The 15,736-nt window shown below is 44.4% G+C and overlaps 1 protein-coding gene across 3 annotated transcripts in view; it reads right to left on the bottom strand.

The window, feature by feature from the left end:
* PLG (plasminogen) overlaps window positions 1–15,736 on the bottom strand; it is a 57,752-nt gene that overhangs the window by 36,405 nt on the left and 5,611 nt on the right. For all 3 annotated transcript variants that reach the window (XM_019549996.1, XM_019549997.1, XM_019549998.1), the window contains exons 2-4: window positions 10,514–10,649; window positions 7,588–7,694; window positions 1,496–1,610 (exon numbers count right to left, since the gene is read on the bottom strand). In XM_019549996.1, coding sequence (XP_019405541.1) covers window positions 1,496–1,610; window positions 7,588–7,694; window positions 10,514–10,649 — 358 coding nt within the window. The remainder of the gene's footprint in view (window positions 1–1,495; window positions 1,611–7,587; window positions 7,695–10,513; window positions 10,650–15,736) is intronic.

Raw genomic sequence — 15,736 nt, 5'->3', positions numbered from 1 at the left:
GGAGCCCAAGTCCAGCTCCCTGCAGCTGGCATGCTGCCTGCCCTGCATGGGCAGGCAGTGTGCTTCAGCACCAGGGCGAGGGCCAGCCATAGAGACGCTCTGGCTGGCTACCAAGGTTTCTCTGTAGAGGACCAAGCCTCTGTTTGCCTGCCCTGCTTTTTTCTCCCATGATTTTTTTTTTACCCCTGGATATCCAGGATCTAATTTAGCCTCTGCACTGCAAATTTGCAGCATGGGGAATATTTTTTCATTCCCGCACATGCCTCTTGCAGCATCTCAAAGGGCAAGAGGTTCCCTTCCACCCCCTGGCCCAGTGGAGAACACCGGGAAAGTCCAAGGTGAAAGGGAAGCCTCAACTGAGTCCCAAAGGGATGCCCAGAACTCAATTATGCCGAAACCAGCTTCAGCAGCTGTCTAAATAATAATAATAATAATAATAATAATAATAATAATAATAATAATAATAAAAAAGAAAAGGAAGGAAGGAATCATTTCAGACTGGTCATTTAACCATCTCCTTTCCCGGGGCTTCAGGAACCGGGGTGGAAACTGATGGTTGGTCGAGGTGGAGGTGGGTAGTCACTACCTCTCTTTCATTAACATCTCCAAAGAAAAAAAAATCTCTTAAACATCAAAGTCATGGCAGGAAGGAAGAGAGACAGCATAGGACCCCACCTAGACTGACCGAAGATTGCAAACCCCTGAGGATGTCAGTGGGACATAAGGGCATGCACCCCTACCTGGTGGCTACCTGACAGTGACTACCATGAAGGCCAGGATATTTCTACCTGATCTTTGATGTTTGGCTGTCAGTAGTTAAACTCAATCAGTGCTTGCCTGGTTTATTTTTTAATACACCATTTAAAAGGAGTAATACTGCATATGACGCATGTAAAACTTTCATATTGGATGCAAAAAGAAATGCATGGATTTCACATGGGAGAGTTCTCAGTAACTAGAATGTGATACTAACATGTTAGGGGTAGTTAGTCATTAAGTCTTGTTGCTTCTTGTTTAATGCCACAAAATTGTAGTCATAGAAACAGACAAAGGGCTCTTCAATGTAACTTCTAACCCATTTGCCAGTTTAACATCTCTTACATGAAGAAATGAATTCCTGGTCCCACTGAAAACAAAATCTCTCATTTTTATCAGAGGGACCAGAGAGAGAATATCTCAGCAAACCTTTTGCTTGTTTATAAACCCCCAAATTTGGCCACAAATGCTATATTGGACTTTGATCATTTAGCCCATTCCCCCGAATCACTGCAGAGTAGTTTACAAAGCTGCTTAAAATATGCCTTTCACAGGGCTTCCTGAAAAGAAATAAACAGCAGGGAGAGATGAGGAGGTAATGATCTCTTAGAAAAGAATGTGAATGTGAACATTTTAAATAATGTGTTTTGATAATGGTCAAATTGTTTAGTACAAATTTATTACAGATAAAGAATTTGGGAAGATTCAGAACAAATACAAAAATATGAAAAGGCCATACCTAGGTACGTGAGGTTCAATGTCCGCCCACTTCTGGCAACGCACACCATTCTGAGTTTTGGATTCTGTTCCTCTGTAATCTGCTCCTTTTCCTCGCCGACATTCTAGAAGATACACTGAAGAGGAAAATAAAGTTTCATAACTCACTTGATAATGTTAAATCTAAATTCTAAACTATATATGGATTCTGTCTTTGTGTAACATTATCATGTTCATCCACATCTTAAATCTTTATCCCTTAGGTATGGCATCGACAGCGGGGGGGGGGGGGCAGGGTGGCAAGTGGCAACCACCCACAGAAGCCACTGGCAGTGATGGTGGGGTGGCTGGTGAGCGGCACCTGCCTGCAAAAGCCAACAGTGGCGTTGGTGACAGCCAATCTCGGGAAGGCATGTGCCCCCCAACATGCCTTCTGTACCAGCCACCTATGGCTACCTGTAAATACAAGTAGCAAATTTACTCGTGGTTAGTTACTGCACAGTATGGCACATGCAGATGGCTGACTGGGAGCAAATTAACTTCCCATCAGCCAGGCAGCAGGGGGCAAAAGATTGTTCCTTGCCCCAGGAACTGCCTGCTGCTGGGGCAAGCTCTACCACCAGAGCTCGGGTGGGGACAATGTCCCCCTGGCTTGGCAGCAGGAAGCCCACTCCCCAACATGATCGCAGAGTGGAGGCTGGGAACCTGTTGCCAGATGCCACTCTACAATTGTGGAGCTGAGGCTGGGAACAGGCTGGGAACTTGTTCCTAGCCTCACTCCATGATCACAATTGTTATCATGGAGTAGGGGCTGGGAGCTGCATAGGGACAGCTTCCTGCACAGCCTGGAGCTGACTAGGACCTGCCCCTGACCAGGAAAATTCCCAGCCAGTCCCAGGCTGAACAGGGAAGTCTGTATGTGCAGCCTGGAGGTGGCCGAGGACTGTCCTGTTTTGGACTCCACAAATGCTGGAGTCAGTGCTCTCTGGGCTACCCTGATGGAGCTAGGGATGCAGCAGTCTTCCTAACAACTGGCTGTCTGTGTCATAGGCAGTGACCCCTACAGAGCAACAAGCATGACTTCTGGCAGTTGTACAGCATGTACAAAGCACTGGCAGTTGTACAGCATGAGAAGTAAACATTGTCTTACGGTCTGAATCAAAGTCTGACAGCAAGAGATTAATCTTAGATGATTTGTTTTGCAGCCTTGGTTAAGTCGCATAGATCAAAATATTCAAAAACAGGTTTACTAAACTGCTAAATTTGGAGATGCTGAATATCAGCAGCTCCCATCAATTCATTGTCACTCTGGCCCTTTGCACCAACATGCAACATGATACTACAGTAATTTTTATTTCCCAATGCCAGACTGGTTCCAATGTGCAATTTAGTGTGACCTCAGGGCTTACAAATTCTTTAGGATAGGACCTAATACTGATGAATGTCACCTTGGTGCACATATGAAACATCCTAATAGGGCAGGGGTAGGCAAAATGCGGCCCGCAGGCCAGATGTGGCCCACCAGGCCATTCTATTTGGCCTGCGGGACCCCTAAAAAATTTAGAAAATTAATATTTATTTGCCCCGGACTGCCTGTCATGCAGCCCTCAATGGCTTGCCAAAACTAAGTAAGTGGCCCTCCACCCAAAATATTTGCCTGCCCATGTAACAGAGTTTAATTCAAAGAAATCTGCACAGATTATACTTACTGGGCAAATCTACATGTTTATTAATGTGCAGTAGTTACTGCACATTTAATTTAGTATTTGCTTAATGAAGTACTAACTAAATGCTCAGTAACTCACACTACTGCACTACTGTTTTTGTGATGCTTACTGTGCAGTCGCCTAATATTTTTGTGCAGTAGCATATTAACATGGTTTTTGCCTGACCCACTACTGCAGTGTTATTACACTAATGCACATTAAGCATCCTGTTTAGATGTGCCCACTGTTATCTGTCCATATAGACAGGCTGTCATCAAACATCCCAAATACAATCCCACTTTGCTTTTACTGATTGACCCCTGAGCCACTGATTTTTGTTTGTGCATTTTTTCCTCACTTAAAGTAAGGTTCATAGTGGACTAGTTTATAAAGGATGCAAAATAAGCCATGGTGATTATTTAATTTCTTTTTAGAGATGTTCTGGGATCCTTCTTTATTTCTTTTTCCCACCCATCCAATCCCCATGCACAGACATGTTATAGTGTCTCCTCTCTGGCTGGTAAAAAAATTACTGTTTCTCTAGCCAGGAAGGATCAGGGTTGGTTTGGTTGGTTTCAGTCATTTTAAACACTGACCCTCAAAGATTTTTGTTGATCCTAAGTTTTGTTTAAAATTTCTTAGTGGGACTTCCAATGGAAGCCAGCCGAGGAGCATCATTCTCCTTTCACATGCACTGATGCATATCCAAAGTAACGCAATAGATGCAAATTAACAAACAAGGTACAGAGTCTTAAGGTGGCACAGAGACTTACCCTGTATCAGCTGTTGCACGGTGGATGCATCTACATGAGATGCTATGTTGCTGTAGTGATGAGCTACATCACCGCAGCTTATTGCTACAGCAACGTAGCGTCGATGGGTGTGAACCGTGACACTGACACTACTACGCAATAGTGTCAGAAATTACTCGTGTGGTGCCGGGACTGCTCAGTAATGGCTGCTCAGTAATAAGCAAGTACTAAATGACTGTGCAGTAACAGCTGCACAGTTCAGCACTCATGTTGACATGCTCAGTAAGTAGGAACTGCTCTTACCCTGCAGTAAATGGAAAACTTTACTGGGACAACTTGCCTAGGGTGACCATATGTCCCATTTTTGCCAGGATACTCCCACTTTAAACATCTGTCCTGGGTGTTCCATCAGTTTTGTCCCATAAACACTTTTATCCCATCTTAAGTGGGACAGGTGTTTAAAACATGACTGTCCTGATAAAAATGGGAATTTTCCACACATACACCTACACACTCCTGATCTCTGATTCTCCACACACTCTCACATTCCCTCTCCTGCTCACCAGCACACTCAAATGAGACTCGAACACAACTGAGTATGCTAGAAAGCCGGGGTGGGCTGATGGGTGGTAGGTGAAAGGGAGGAGGGAAACAGTGTCCTATTTTTAGACCAGTAAAATATAGTCGCCCTACGTTGTTTCTCAGGAAAACAGGGATAAACTACCATGGTTTAACTTTCACTTACAGGAGGGTCAGAACAGGCATACAGCCAGTTCTGGTGGAGCAGCTAAATGTTCCTATCCCCACTTTAACTCAATGTAGCTTCTTTGTCCATACCTGGATCTAAGTCAGAGGAGAATTAAGCTTACTTCTTGTTTATGAATTTGGATCTAGATTTTACTAAATCTTAGAGGTAGTTTGATTCTGAGGTTTCAGTTCAGGTCTATGTTTAGTCTAGTCAGACTACTGCAACCATCTGCAAAATCTGGAGATTTTGAACAGGGTGAGCCACTGCTCCTGCTGGGATTGAAAGCTGGAGGCTCCTGGCTAGAGGATCTTCCCCCTCCATTCAGGTCAGGTCAGGACAGGTCAAGACCAATTGACATATTTGGGGTCAGGAAGGAATCTCACCCCATGGTCAGACTGTTATGGGCTGCAGGGATTTTTGCCTTCCCCTGTAGTGGGGGCATATCCCTCTACTTGGGATCTCTTGAGTGTATGTTAACAACCTTCTACAGAAGCAGGACATTGGCTGCCACGGTTCCCCTGCTTTACCTGTGGCAGGTTAGGTTGTTATCTAGTGTGTTAGGGTTGATGGCATTTATATAAAGAGGTTAGATTATGGATTTGTACAGGATGGTTTGGATAGGAATGATCCTGCCTCAGACAGGGGGTTAAGCTAGGTAACTTCTGGAGGTCCCTTCCCTGTTTTTCTCTGATTTTGTGATTCGATTGTATGAAAAAATATCTTGTCTTTTGTAGGAGCTTTAGCTGGAAAGTGTTTGAATACCCTGAATGGTTTTGCAATATATTAGCATTCAAAACCAAAGGAATGAACATTAAAGCAGTCAAATGCTGACTCTAACTTTTTCTGTTTGCATAAGCTCTTCACAGTTTGTATAACCCTTAGGTTTTTTTCTGTCTGCTGACAAATATCCAACTCTGAACCCTAAACTCAAGCCTTCATTATTTGCGTTAAAAATTTACAAATTGATATGACCCAATGCTAACTTGTCAGTAATAGAGACAAAATTACCCTTCTGTATTTTTTACCACGTTTAAGGAGGCACTCATGGGGAAAACTGCACAGATTTTTTTCCCCATTTGTTTTTATGAAGGTTAAGACCAAAAAGGATCATCAGATCCCATTCCCATTTCCTATACTGATCTGTTATTGTTATAAAGAAATAATTGTTTGTTCCATCAACAACACTGAAAAATCACTTGGGTGCACAATGGGAAAGTTTCACTTTCCTTTGAAACTTCAGGGTGTTGTTGGCTTCAAGCAGCAGCGTAATGAACTACATGTACCAGTGACCTGATCTGCTTAGACATAACCTATATTCCTATTTCCTGCTCTGGAACAACCAATTTGGTTGATTTAATTATATACTCAGGATTGACATGTGATACTTCAAAAGTCTGTGTAAATTATAGGGTGAAGTACAGAGGTACCATCTGCAACGGACATGCTGAGCTACAGTAAGAGCTAGTGTCTCCAGACTCACTGAAGCAGTATTGCACTGAACAAAACTCCCCTAAAACAGGGAAGTTCACACATTTCATACCTATTGTCAAAGCTTCATAGTATTTGAAGTTGCTCTCCAACAAGAAACTTATTAGCAACTGGAGTGTAAGATTGGCCCTTTAACACAGCTAGTTCACATTTAAATAAATACATGAACAAACCAACCGAGCCAATGGCAGTGTGGCCGACTGTCGATTTTATCACGAGCATCACACTATTAGTTGTTTGACGTAAAGCCCCCTTCCCTAGGAACAATATATAAGCACTGCACGTTGCAATTGGAATAAAAGTAAATTTCCAGCTCTCACAGCTGTGGAGAAATGCTTGCAAAGATGACCCAAGTGTAAATTAAAGGCCCACAAACCAGGAGGCAAATAAAAGAACCCCAGTGATTTCAAAATATTTATTGATTAGGCATATTAAACTCCTTTTAAGATCTTTTGAAAATCTGAGCCTACAAGAGGTAGGATCCTGAAAGTTCTTCTAGAGAGTCCTGGTTTTAGAGCATCTCCTGAAGTCTCCACGACTGGCAGGTGTTTGCGTAACTGCACTGTGTGTTATTAACATAAGAGTTACCATATTGCAGTGTTATAGACCAGATTCTGATTTCCATTAATTCAATAATATTCCTTTGGATTTGTACTTGGATAAGCCAGAGTCAGAATCTGACCCTCTGATTTCAACATTTAAATAGGGTCAAAGAGCAAGAATTAATTACTTACAAGGGTAGGTGATTATACCAGGTAAAGCTTGTGGACAGATTTCTTTTTCACCTAGCAGACAGCTTGTGTGTCTGTGGCCACATCTATCTGCTTCACAACCAGGGCAATTTACATCGGTGTACAAAAATCCGTGTTATATTACTCCAAATTTTAACTGTAGGTGGGAGTGAGACTTAAAACCATTATATGTTTGATTAGCAATGAGGTCCTGGTTTTCTCCCAGCACACATTTCACAGTAAAATTTACCTTTTTGTGAAATTTAGAGATGGTCACTTTTTAAAAAATGGAATGAGTTTTCTTTCTTCTATCGCACAATATCTACCCCAGGTTCACCACTACTTTTTTATCCAGGAGAAAATAAAATAATCCATAAATAGTTTAAAAACCCAACCACTTGTGTATGCCTGGTAGAAGGATAGAATTAAGATTCTGAAAGAGCGCTTTTAAAAAAAATGGGAAGAAGGTTGATTTGAATCCATTCCAATATGGATGTGTTGCTATCTAAGGATAGTTGGGTGGCCTACGTGAAATTCCTTTAGCAGTTTAACACCCCTTTCCTAATGAGACAATGTTCATCTAATAGAAACCATCAAATGGAACTACCTAGCAATCTTTGCAGAAAAGTCAAGGGTATTTTATACCCGCTAAGCATATTTTAATGAAGCAATATCAAAATGGTACATACTTCTTTTCTCAAAGAGAACTGCATTTGTTCTTCTCAGTACCACTGCTTTCTTGGTGTTCTCAGCCAGTGTTGTACATTGCTGGTCTTTACTGGTAAATGCAAAGGACCTGTTGGAATTGAGAGGGGAGAGCAACATGGTTGTTAATTGGTACCAATAATTAATTTTTCAGTACCCATGAATCAAGTACTTGTGTTTAGTGACACCTAGGTTTTCAGTGACATTGCATTTAGTGACCAACTGGCATAGAGTATGGTCTATTTCAGTGGTGCTCAACCTTTTTCCATAGCAGACTGGCTGGGCAGTGCCCAATCTGTCTGTAGGCCCGATCCGGCCTGTGGTCCTGATTTGGCATCCAGGGTGGGCATGGCAGGCACCGTCCAGCCACACAGAAGGATGTTGGAGGCAGCTCAGCCCCAACCCAACCCCACAGGAGAAGGGGGCATGGCCCAGCCCTGATCCAGATGCAGGAGGAACAGAGGCATGGCCCACCCCAAACTGGCCCTGCAGGGAGGAAAGGGGTGTGGCACAGCCCTGATCCAGATGCAGGAGGAGGATGCATAGCGTAGTCCCAACTAGCTGCATAAGGCTTGGAAATTTGGGAGGAGGGGTGGACGGTTGTATTAATGGACACTGTGCCCCCACTGTCAAATTTCCTAACCCCTGGGGAGCCCCATGGGCCAGATACAATGGCTCTGTGGGTCATATTTGACCCTTAGGCCCAAGGTGAGCACCCTTGGTCTAACACACTACTTAGTCTCACCGCCACATCCTTCCTCTACCCCATGTACAATGAGCATCAACGTTAACAACTTCTCACCCTGGTCTTCCCCCACCTTGGTGCCAGTCCAGCTCACCTTCAGAAACTAATTTTTGTCAGGGCACAAGGCCCAACTCCTTCCTAGCTCTCTCTTCAGTATGTCCAAAGTTCACCTGGCCCCAGAAGCATATAAATAGAGGCAGTCTACCAGGAACAATCTTGACTACCGCTCTTTGGCATGCTACTTCCTGAGGATATGAGAGCCATGCACAGAAGGAGAGGTAAGTAGTGGGCAGGGTGATTTCTGGAAGCTCTGCTTGAGCAACAAGGACAGAAGACTTTCCTGAGCAGAACTCTTCCAAAGTCTGCTTGCCTACCATTTGTTTCTCCTTCTACACTCTGTGGGCATGCCCAAATGAGCACAGATGTTTGTTTCCCCTGGGACAAGCAGCAGCAGCACACCTTGTCCGGCTGTTACTTGTCCCTGGGGAATGCCCATGCCACACACACTTTTGGCAGAGCGCCCCACGCAGCGTGGGACAGTGGGGGCAGCAGGGATCACCCTCATGCCCAGCAGCACCTGGTGAGCACTGGAGCTGTTTTTTAAAGTACCAAGCTGAGGCGGGCAGGAGCAGCCATTGGTGGGGGAAGAGGCTGGGGGAGCGGGGCAGGGCGGGTCGGGGGGCTGGCAGGGTTCCCCCCATTGTCCCCTCTCCCAGGCCTCCCTCCCCCTCCCCTGGTACTTACCAGCTCCGAGTCCAACTGCAGCTCCCTGATGCAGCCACCGAGGACTGCCCGAATCATCAAAACTCTCCAAATCTTTTCCAAAGATTCAGAGAACTTGAATCAATTCAGACCTTTAAATTGGTCCCCTGATTTGATTCAGATTCAGAGATTCAGCTACTGAATCAGGCTCTGAATCAGGCTCCAAATCAAATCATCGCCCAAAGCTTCACATAGCCCTAATAGTTACACTATTAACTAGTTGTAACTGATACAAAGTTTAATAGTTATAAGCCAGAACACAGCAGGAACATTGTAGTAAGTTGTAGTGTTGATACGATTCCTGAAGCACTTTTTTAAAGATTTCATTGTCTTCGTTTTTCTCCCAGTGCCCACTACGCTGTTTAGCATCCATTTTTTATTGATTTTAAAGTAGGTATGCACAGAAACCTTTTTGGTCAAAATACCACATTTCATAGAATCATAGAAGTAGGGTCGGAAGGGACCTTGTAGATCTTCAAGTCTGACCCCCTGCCTGGGCAGGAGAAAAACTGGGCTCAAATGAGTCCAGCCAGGTAGGCATCAAGCCTCTTCTTAAAGACCCCCAGGGTAGGAGCCAGCACCACTTCCCTTGGAAGTTGGTTCCAGATCCTAGCCGCCCTGACACTGAAGTAGTTCTTATGGATGTCTAACCTAAACCTCCTCTCCAACAACTTGTGGCTGTTACTCCTTATTATGGCAGGGGGTACTAGGGGAAACAAGGTCTCTCCCAAACCCTTCTGGTCCCCCCTAGTGAATTTATAGACAGTCACCAGATCCCCCCTCAGGCTTCTCTTGTGAAGGCTGAACAGGTTTAGGCCCCGCAGTCTCTCATTGTAGGATCTGCCCCGTTGTCCCTGGATCATGCGAGTGGCCCTCCTCTGGACCCTCTCAATGTTGTCCACATCCCTCCTGAAGTGGGGTGCACAGAACTGGACACAGTACTCCAGCTGCGGCCTGACCAGTGTCGCACAGAGGGGGAGGATCACCTCCATGGCCCTGCTTGAGATTCATCTGTGGATCAAGGACCCACAGGCTTCAGGGCTTAATCTTACTGCAATGGCTAAAATCCTGCAGGATCAAGTCCTGCCCATGCCACTCTAGAAACTGAGGGATTATACTGGATGCGAAGATGTCCCAGGAGGAAACAGGTGACTTTAAAATGGTAAAGGGGCTGTACATAAAAATATCAAGATTCTTTCTGATGCAAATGAAAAACATAGTTTTTTGATCTTCCTTTCCATATCATCGCTTTATTTACATCATCCATGTACTGTTGTTCTAAATATGTTTTCCTTTTCTTTCAAAATCTCAGCATACACTTAGTCCTGAAGAAACGGTAAGGAACTTTACCATTGAATAAAATTCAATATTCTTAAGCACAAAGGGATATACACAGAAATTACCTGCAGGTAAATTTTGTTTCAGCTTCACATTTTTCTGCACATTCTTCTGGATTGCTTGTTTTATAAATATGTTTATTGTGACTAAGTATCCAAGCACCTTCTGTTCTTACATAGTTGTCTAGCAAGTTTCCTTGCGCTAAAAGAAGAAAAAGAGAGGAGATTAACAATGAAGATTCCATAATAAACTGTAAGTGTTGATTTAAATCCCATTTGTATATGCTGTTGACAAGTGAAGTCACTTTAATTCATCGCAATCAGGATTAATGGTGACAAACTTGGAATAACTTCAATTGTGCTCACATGGTAATGGTTGGCATCACTGGTGGAGGTGAGAAGGATTATAGAACATGCAGAGGATGTAGTCTGGAGCAGAGTAGTGTAGCACTTTAAAGACAAGTACAACCACTTGAAATAGATGCATAGAGTACCTGAGCACAGGAAGGGATTCAAAGGTGTGCAAAAAGTGACTTATATTTTTTATACCCATATTTTAGAGAAACTGAAGGGGGAAGTGGTATTATTCAATGGCTGTCTATTGCTGACACAGACCCATAACTATTTGGCCGAATCCGAACCGAATACTAGCCACTTTGCACAGGCCCATTGGGGGGACAGTGATTCAATTTGGTGATTTGAATCACTGTCCTGAATCAATCTGGCCACCGCTGAATTGGCCGAATCTCTGAATCAAACACATCCCCTGCCCACCCCCTCAGCCCCATCAACGGCTGCCCTGCCCAGACCCAGCTGGTAAGGGTGGGGCTGTTTTGGGGGCTTTTTTTAAGTGCCGGGACACTGGGGCCAGGCAGGGCAGCCATTGACAGGGCTAGGAGAGTGGGCAGAGGATGGGGGCTCATGGTAGAGCCCCCCCACATGCAGTGCAGGGCAGCAGGGATTGCCCCCACCCCCTCTCACCTGGCAGGAGCCGGTAAGTATGGGTTTGTTTTTGTTTTTTTAAAGAGTCGGGATGCTGGGTCTGGGCAGGGAAGCCATTGATGGGGTGGGAGAGAGGGTGGGGATAGGTGGGGCACTCAGGAGGGCTGGGGGACCAGGCAGGGGATGGGGCCTGGTGGGGGTCCCCTCTCCCCTGCCCCCTACTTACCTGCACAGAGCCTGGGTCCAGCTCCCTGCGCCGGCAAGTGGGGACTGTCCATATCGCCAAATCTCCAAATCTTTCTCCAGATATTTTCTGAATTGATTTGGAGGCTTTGAATCAATTTGGACCTTTTAATTGGTCTCCAATTCAATTCTCATTCAGAGACTCAGCTGCTGAATTGGGCCAAATCTCCTCTGAATTGAATCAGCACCTGAAGTTTCACACAGCCCTAATAACTATCCACCTGGAATATATTGGCAGTTTGGTTTTATTGGCCACATCTTGGTTGCCTATCTTCAATTGTTTTACAGGACAACTGCAACCTTTGGGCTTTCAGCATGGTCACTTACAATAGCATATTTATTGTTGTTATAATAGCTCTAGGCTTGAGCAGCTTTTGTAATCAAGCTGCCAACGTGTTTTCAGTTGTAACATAAGATTGTGACTTCAACATCAGGTTCAGACCTGGTGAAGAAAGTCTTGCATTTGTTAGTTTGTCTATCTCTGTTTCAGCTGTGCAGTTGGGCCAGTAAAAGAGGTCACACTAAGAAATATTCGCCTCTTGGTAAATAAATTAATTTTGTAGTTTCAGAAAGCTACAGATGCATGAAAAGGTGTTGGATAAACATGCTACAATGTTTTACATCTTTATGAGCCAATTAGCTTCCAAATGTTCATTCACAGTCTCTCTTGTTAACGAATTTGCCACCTAATTGGTTTTCCTTTGCTATTTATACAAATGCAAAATGCCTTTTCGTGGTTTCTTTGCTGTTTTTAACAGTAGGGTTAGGAAGTGCACTACTTATGTGATTCAAATAAGGATATTATTGCCAAAGATTTCATACTAAGACTTGTCCAATTTATATGAAATTTCTTCCCAGGGAGTCAGCACAAGACCTATACACCACTTAAAATCATTCACATCTTAATCTTAGTCTCTGTACAGGGTTGAAAATTAGAGTTATTTCACATACACCAACTGATGGGACTTACCGCTTAGTGACTACAGTAGATATAATTTAATTGTAGACATGCATGAGATAGACTAATACAGCATAGATTTATTCACAATCATTAAAAAAATAACACAACTGTGATATAACAAAGGAGAGAAAAGGAGTAGGAAATAACCAACTCATGTAACTCACACAGTCCTTTGGAGGAAATAGAGTCTGAAGGAGAAGAGATAGTAGATAGTTTTGTTCTAATGTTTTCTTCTTCCTCACTTTGGGCTGCTAAGAACATCATTCATAAGCCTCCTGCACCATAATTTTTACATTTTTTTACCAATTTAGCACTTCCTCAACCTACGATGTAGGGTATGTGCTTCTGAGTCTTACTTCTAAGACCACCAGAACCCAGGTTAGGCACTTAGGCCAGCAGTCAGCAAGGTTTGTAGTGGTAATCCGGGTCCAAGGCAAGACAGGGCTTCTAATCAGGCTGCTGCCACTTCTTCCAGCCACACAGCAAGGGAGAAAGTTACACAGGCCAGATCCAATGGCTCCAAGGCTGGATTTGGATCATAGGCCATATGTTACCAACCCCTGACCTCTTTGATCATACATGGGGATCCTTACAGTAGGATCCAAAACAACCATGAGGCATACTGCCTAAGCTCATTAAATATTAAAAAGTCATTGGGTAAAATACAGAAACAGTGTTTGAAGCGGGGACCAGAAGCCAGATCACTCCCCTTTCAGGTGAGTAGCCTTATCACCAACTTCCTTCTTGCACCATCTCACCATCTCTCTTTCTTTCTCTTGCCCACCAAAACTTGAAACTGTTTCTGCATAGTGGCACAGTTGCAAATTGAGATGCGGGGAGGAAGTCTCTGCCTTCCCCCTCCTTCTCCAATAGCTTAATGATCAGGACATGCACTTCCTTGGGAACTGAGAGATGTCAGTTTCATAAATTTCATAGACATTAGGGACTGGAAGGGGCCTTGTGAGATCATTGAGTCCAACCCCCCTGCCAGAGGCAATAAGTCTGTGGGGATCTAATGATCTCAGCAAGATAAACATCCAAACACCTTGCACCACCTCTGGGGGGAGTCTGTTCCAGACCTTGGACACTTGAACTGTAAAGAAGTTTTTCCTTATATCGAGTCGGAATCGGCCTTCTAGAAGTTTGTGGCCATTAGACCTAGTCATCCCTTGGGGAGCCCTGGTGAACAAGTGTTCTCCCAGATCCTGATGCACCCCCCTTGTATACTTGTAGGCAGCTACCAAGTCCCCTCTGAGCCTTCTCTTCACCAGGCTGAAGAGTTCCATGTCCCTCAGCCTTTCCTCATAAGGCTTGCACTCTTGGCCTTTGATCACACAGGTTGCTCTCCTCTGGACTCTCTCGAGCCTATCCACATCCCTTCTGAAGTGGGGGGCCCAAAACTGGATGCAGTACTCCAGCTGCAGCCTCACTAAGGCCGAGTAAAATGAGAGGATGATGTCCCTGGTTTTGCTTGAGATGCATTGGTGGATGCATGCCAGAGTTTGGTTTGCTGTGCCGGCCACAGCGTTGCATTGGGGGCTCATGTTCATCTTGTGGTCAATCAAGACCCCCAAGTCTCTTTTAGTCATGGTGCTAGTAAGTGTAGCACTGCTGAGCCTATAAGTTTGATGCTGTTTTTTTCTCCTAAGGTGAAGTACCCTGCATTTCTCTACATTGAATGCCATCAAGTTTTGGTCTGCTCACTTTGCAAGTGTGTCCAGGTCAGCCTGTATCCCCAGCCTGTCCTCCAGCATGACTGCCTTCCCCCATAGTTTAGTGTCATCCGTGAACTTTGACAGTCCTCATCTGCTCAAGATCATTAATGAAGATATTGAAGAGTACCAGCCCTAGCACTGAGCCCCAGGGGATTCTAGTGGTAACCTTGCGCCGCATTGATTTGTTCCCATCAATTGGTACCCTTTGGGTCCGACCCTGGAACCAGCTCCCCAGCCATTGGCCTGTGAGATGGTTGACACCACATTTCTCCAGCTCAGTCATGAGAACATCATGGGAGACCAAGTCAAAGTCCTTCTTCAAATCCAGATAAATGACATCAACCTTGTCTCCCTTGTCCAGGCAATGTGTCATCTGGTCATAGAAGGAGATGAGGTTGGTCAGGCAAGCCATTCCAGTAATAAAAACATGTTGGTTGATATTCAGTAGGTTGCTTTCCATTAGCCTGTTGCAGATGGATCCTTTGCTAATTTTCTCCAAGATCTTTCCAGGGATGGATGGCAGACTGATAGGTCTGTAATTCCCTAGATCTTCCTTCCTCCCTTTCTTGAAGATTGGGACCATGTTGGCTCTTTTCCAGTCTTCCGGTACATCACCCAAGTGCCACAAGCTTTCAAATATCTTGGCTATAGGGCATGCTATGATGTCCACCAGCTCTTTTAAGACTCTTGGGTGCAATCCATCTGGGACATGGAGTTATGGGTGTCAAGCCTCTCGAGGTGTTCTCTCACTTGATCTATGTCAATTGTGGGCCTGTTTCCTGAGTCATGGATGTTTTGTGTCCTGTCTGACAGCATGACCTCCTTTGGTGGATAGAAAACTGATGCAAAGTAATTATTTAGTAGATTGGCCTTTTCTTGGGTGTCAAATGTCAGTGGCCCCATTTGATCTCTCAGGGGGCCAATGTTGCTTTTGTACTTTCTTCAACTTCCCACATATCTGAAGAATGACTTTTTGTTATCCTTGATTCTGATGGCTAGCCTGAGTTCAGTTACTGCTTTGGCTTTTCTGGACCACTCCCTACAGGTATGGGCTAGTGCTGAGTAGTCCTCCTGGTGATGATTCCAGTTTTACATCTGGTGTAGGCTTCTTTTTTAAGTTTCAGGAGACCCAGAAGTTCCTGGCTGATCTAAGGGAGCTTCCCTACCCTCTGCATTTCCTGTGAGACAGGATGAACTTCCCTTGTGCTTTGAGGATTGAGTTCTTTAGGAACAACCATTCCTCATGGACTCCCCTTCCCAGGGGGCCATGGTCCCTTAATGCCTGACTGACCAGTCTCCTGAGTTTGTGAAAGTCAGCCTTTCCAAAGTTATGGAATTCTGTTTTACTGAGGGATTTGCCCACCCTGCATTAGACAGAGAAAGTAATCAAATCATGGTCACTGTCACCAAGCTTGCAGAGATTTGATG

This window comes from Crocodylus porosus, unplaced genomic scaffold (assembly GCF_001723895.1).
Source record: "Crocodylus porosus isolate Cpor-Errol unplaced genomic scaffold, CroPor_comp1, whole genome shotgun sequence".
Classification (NCBI taxonomy): Eukaryota; Metazoa; Chordata; order Crocodylia; family Crocodylidae; genus Crocodylus; species Crocodylus porosus.
The sequence above is the reverse complement of the archived record's forward strand: the minus strand, read 5'-3'. Positions and strand labels throughout refer to the sequence as shown.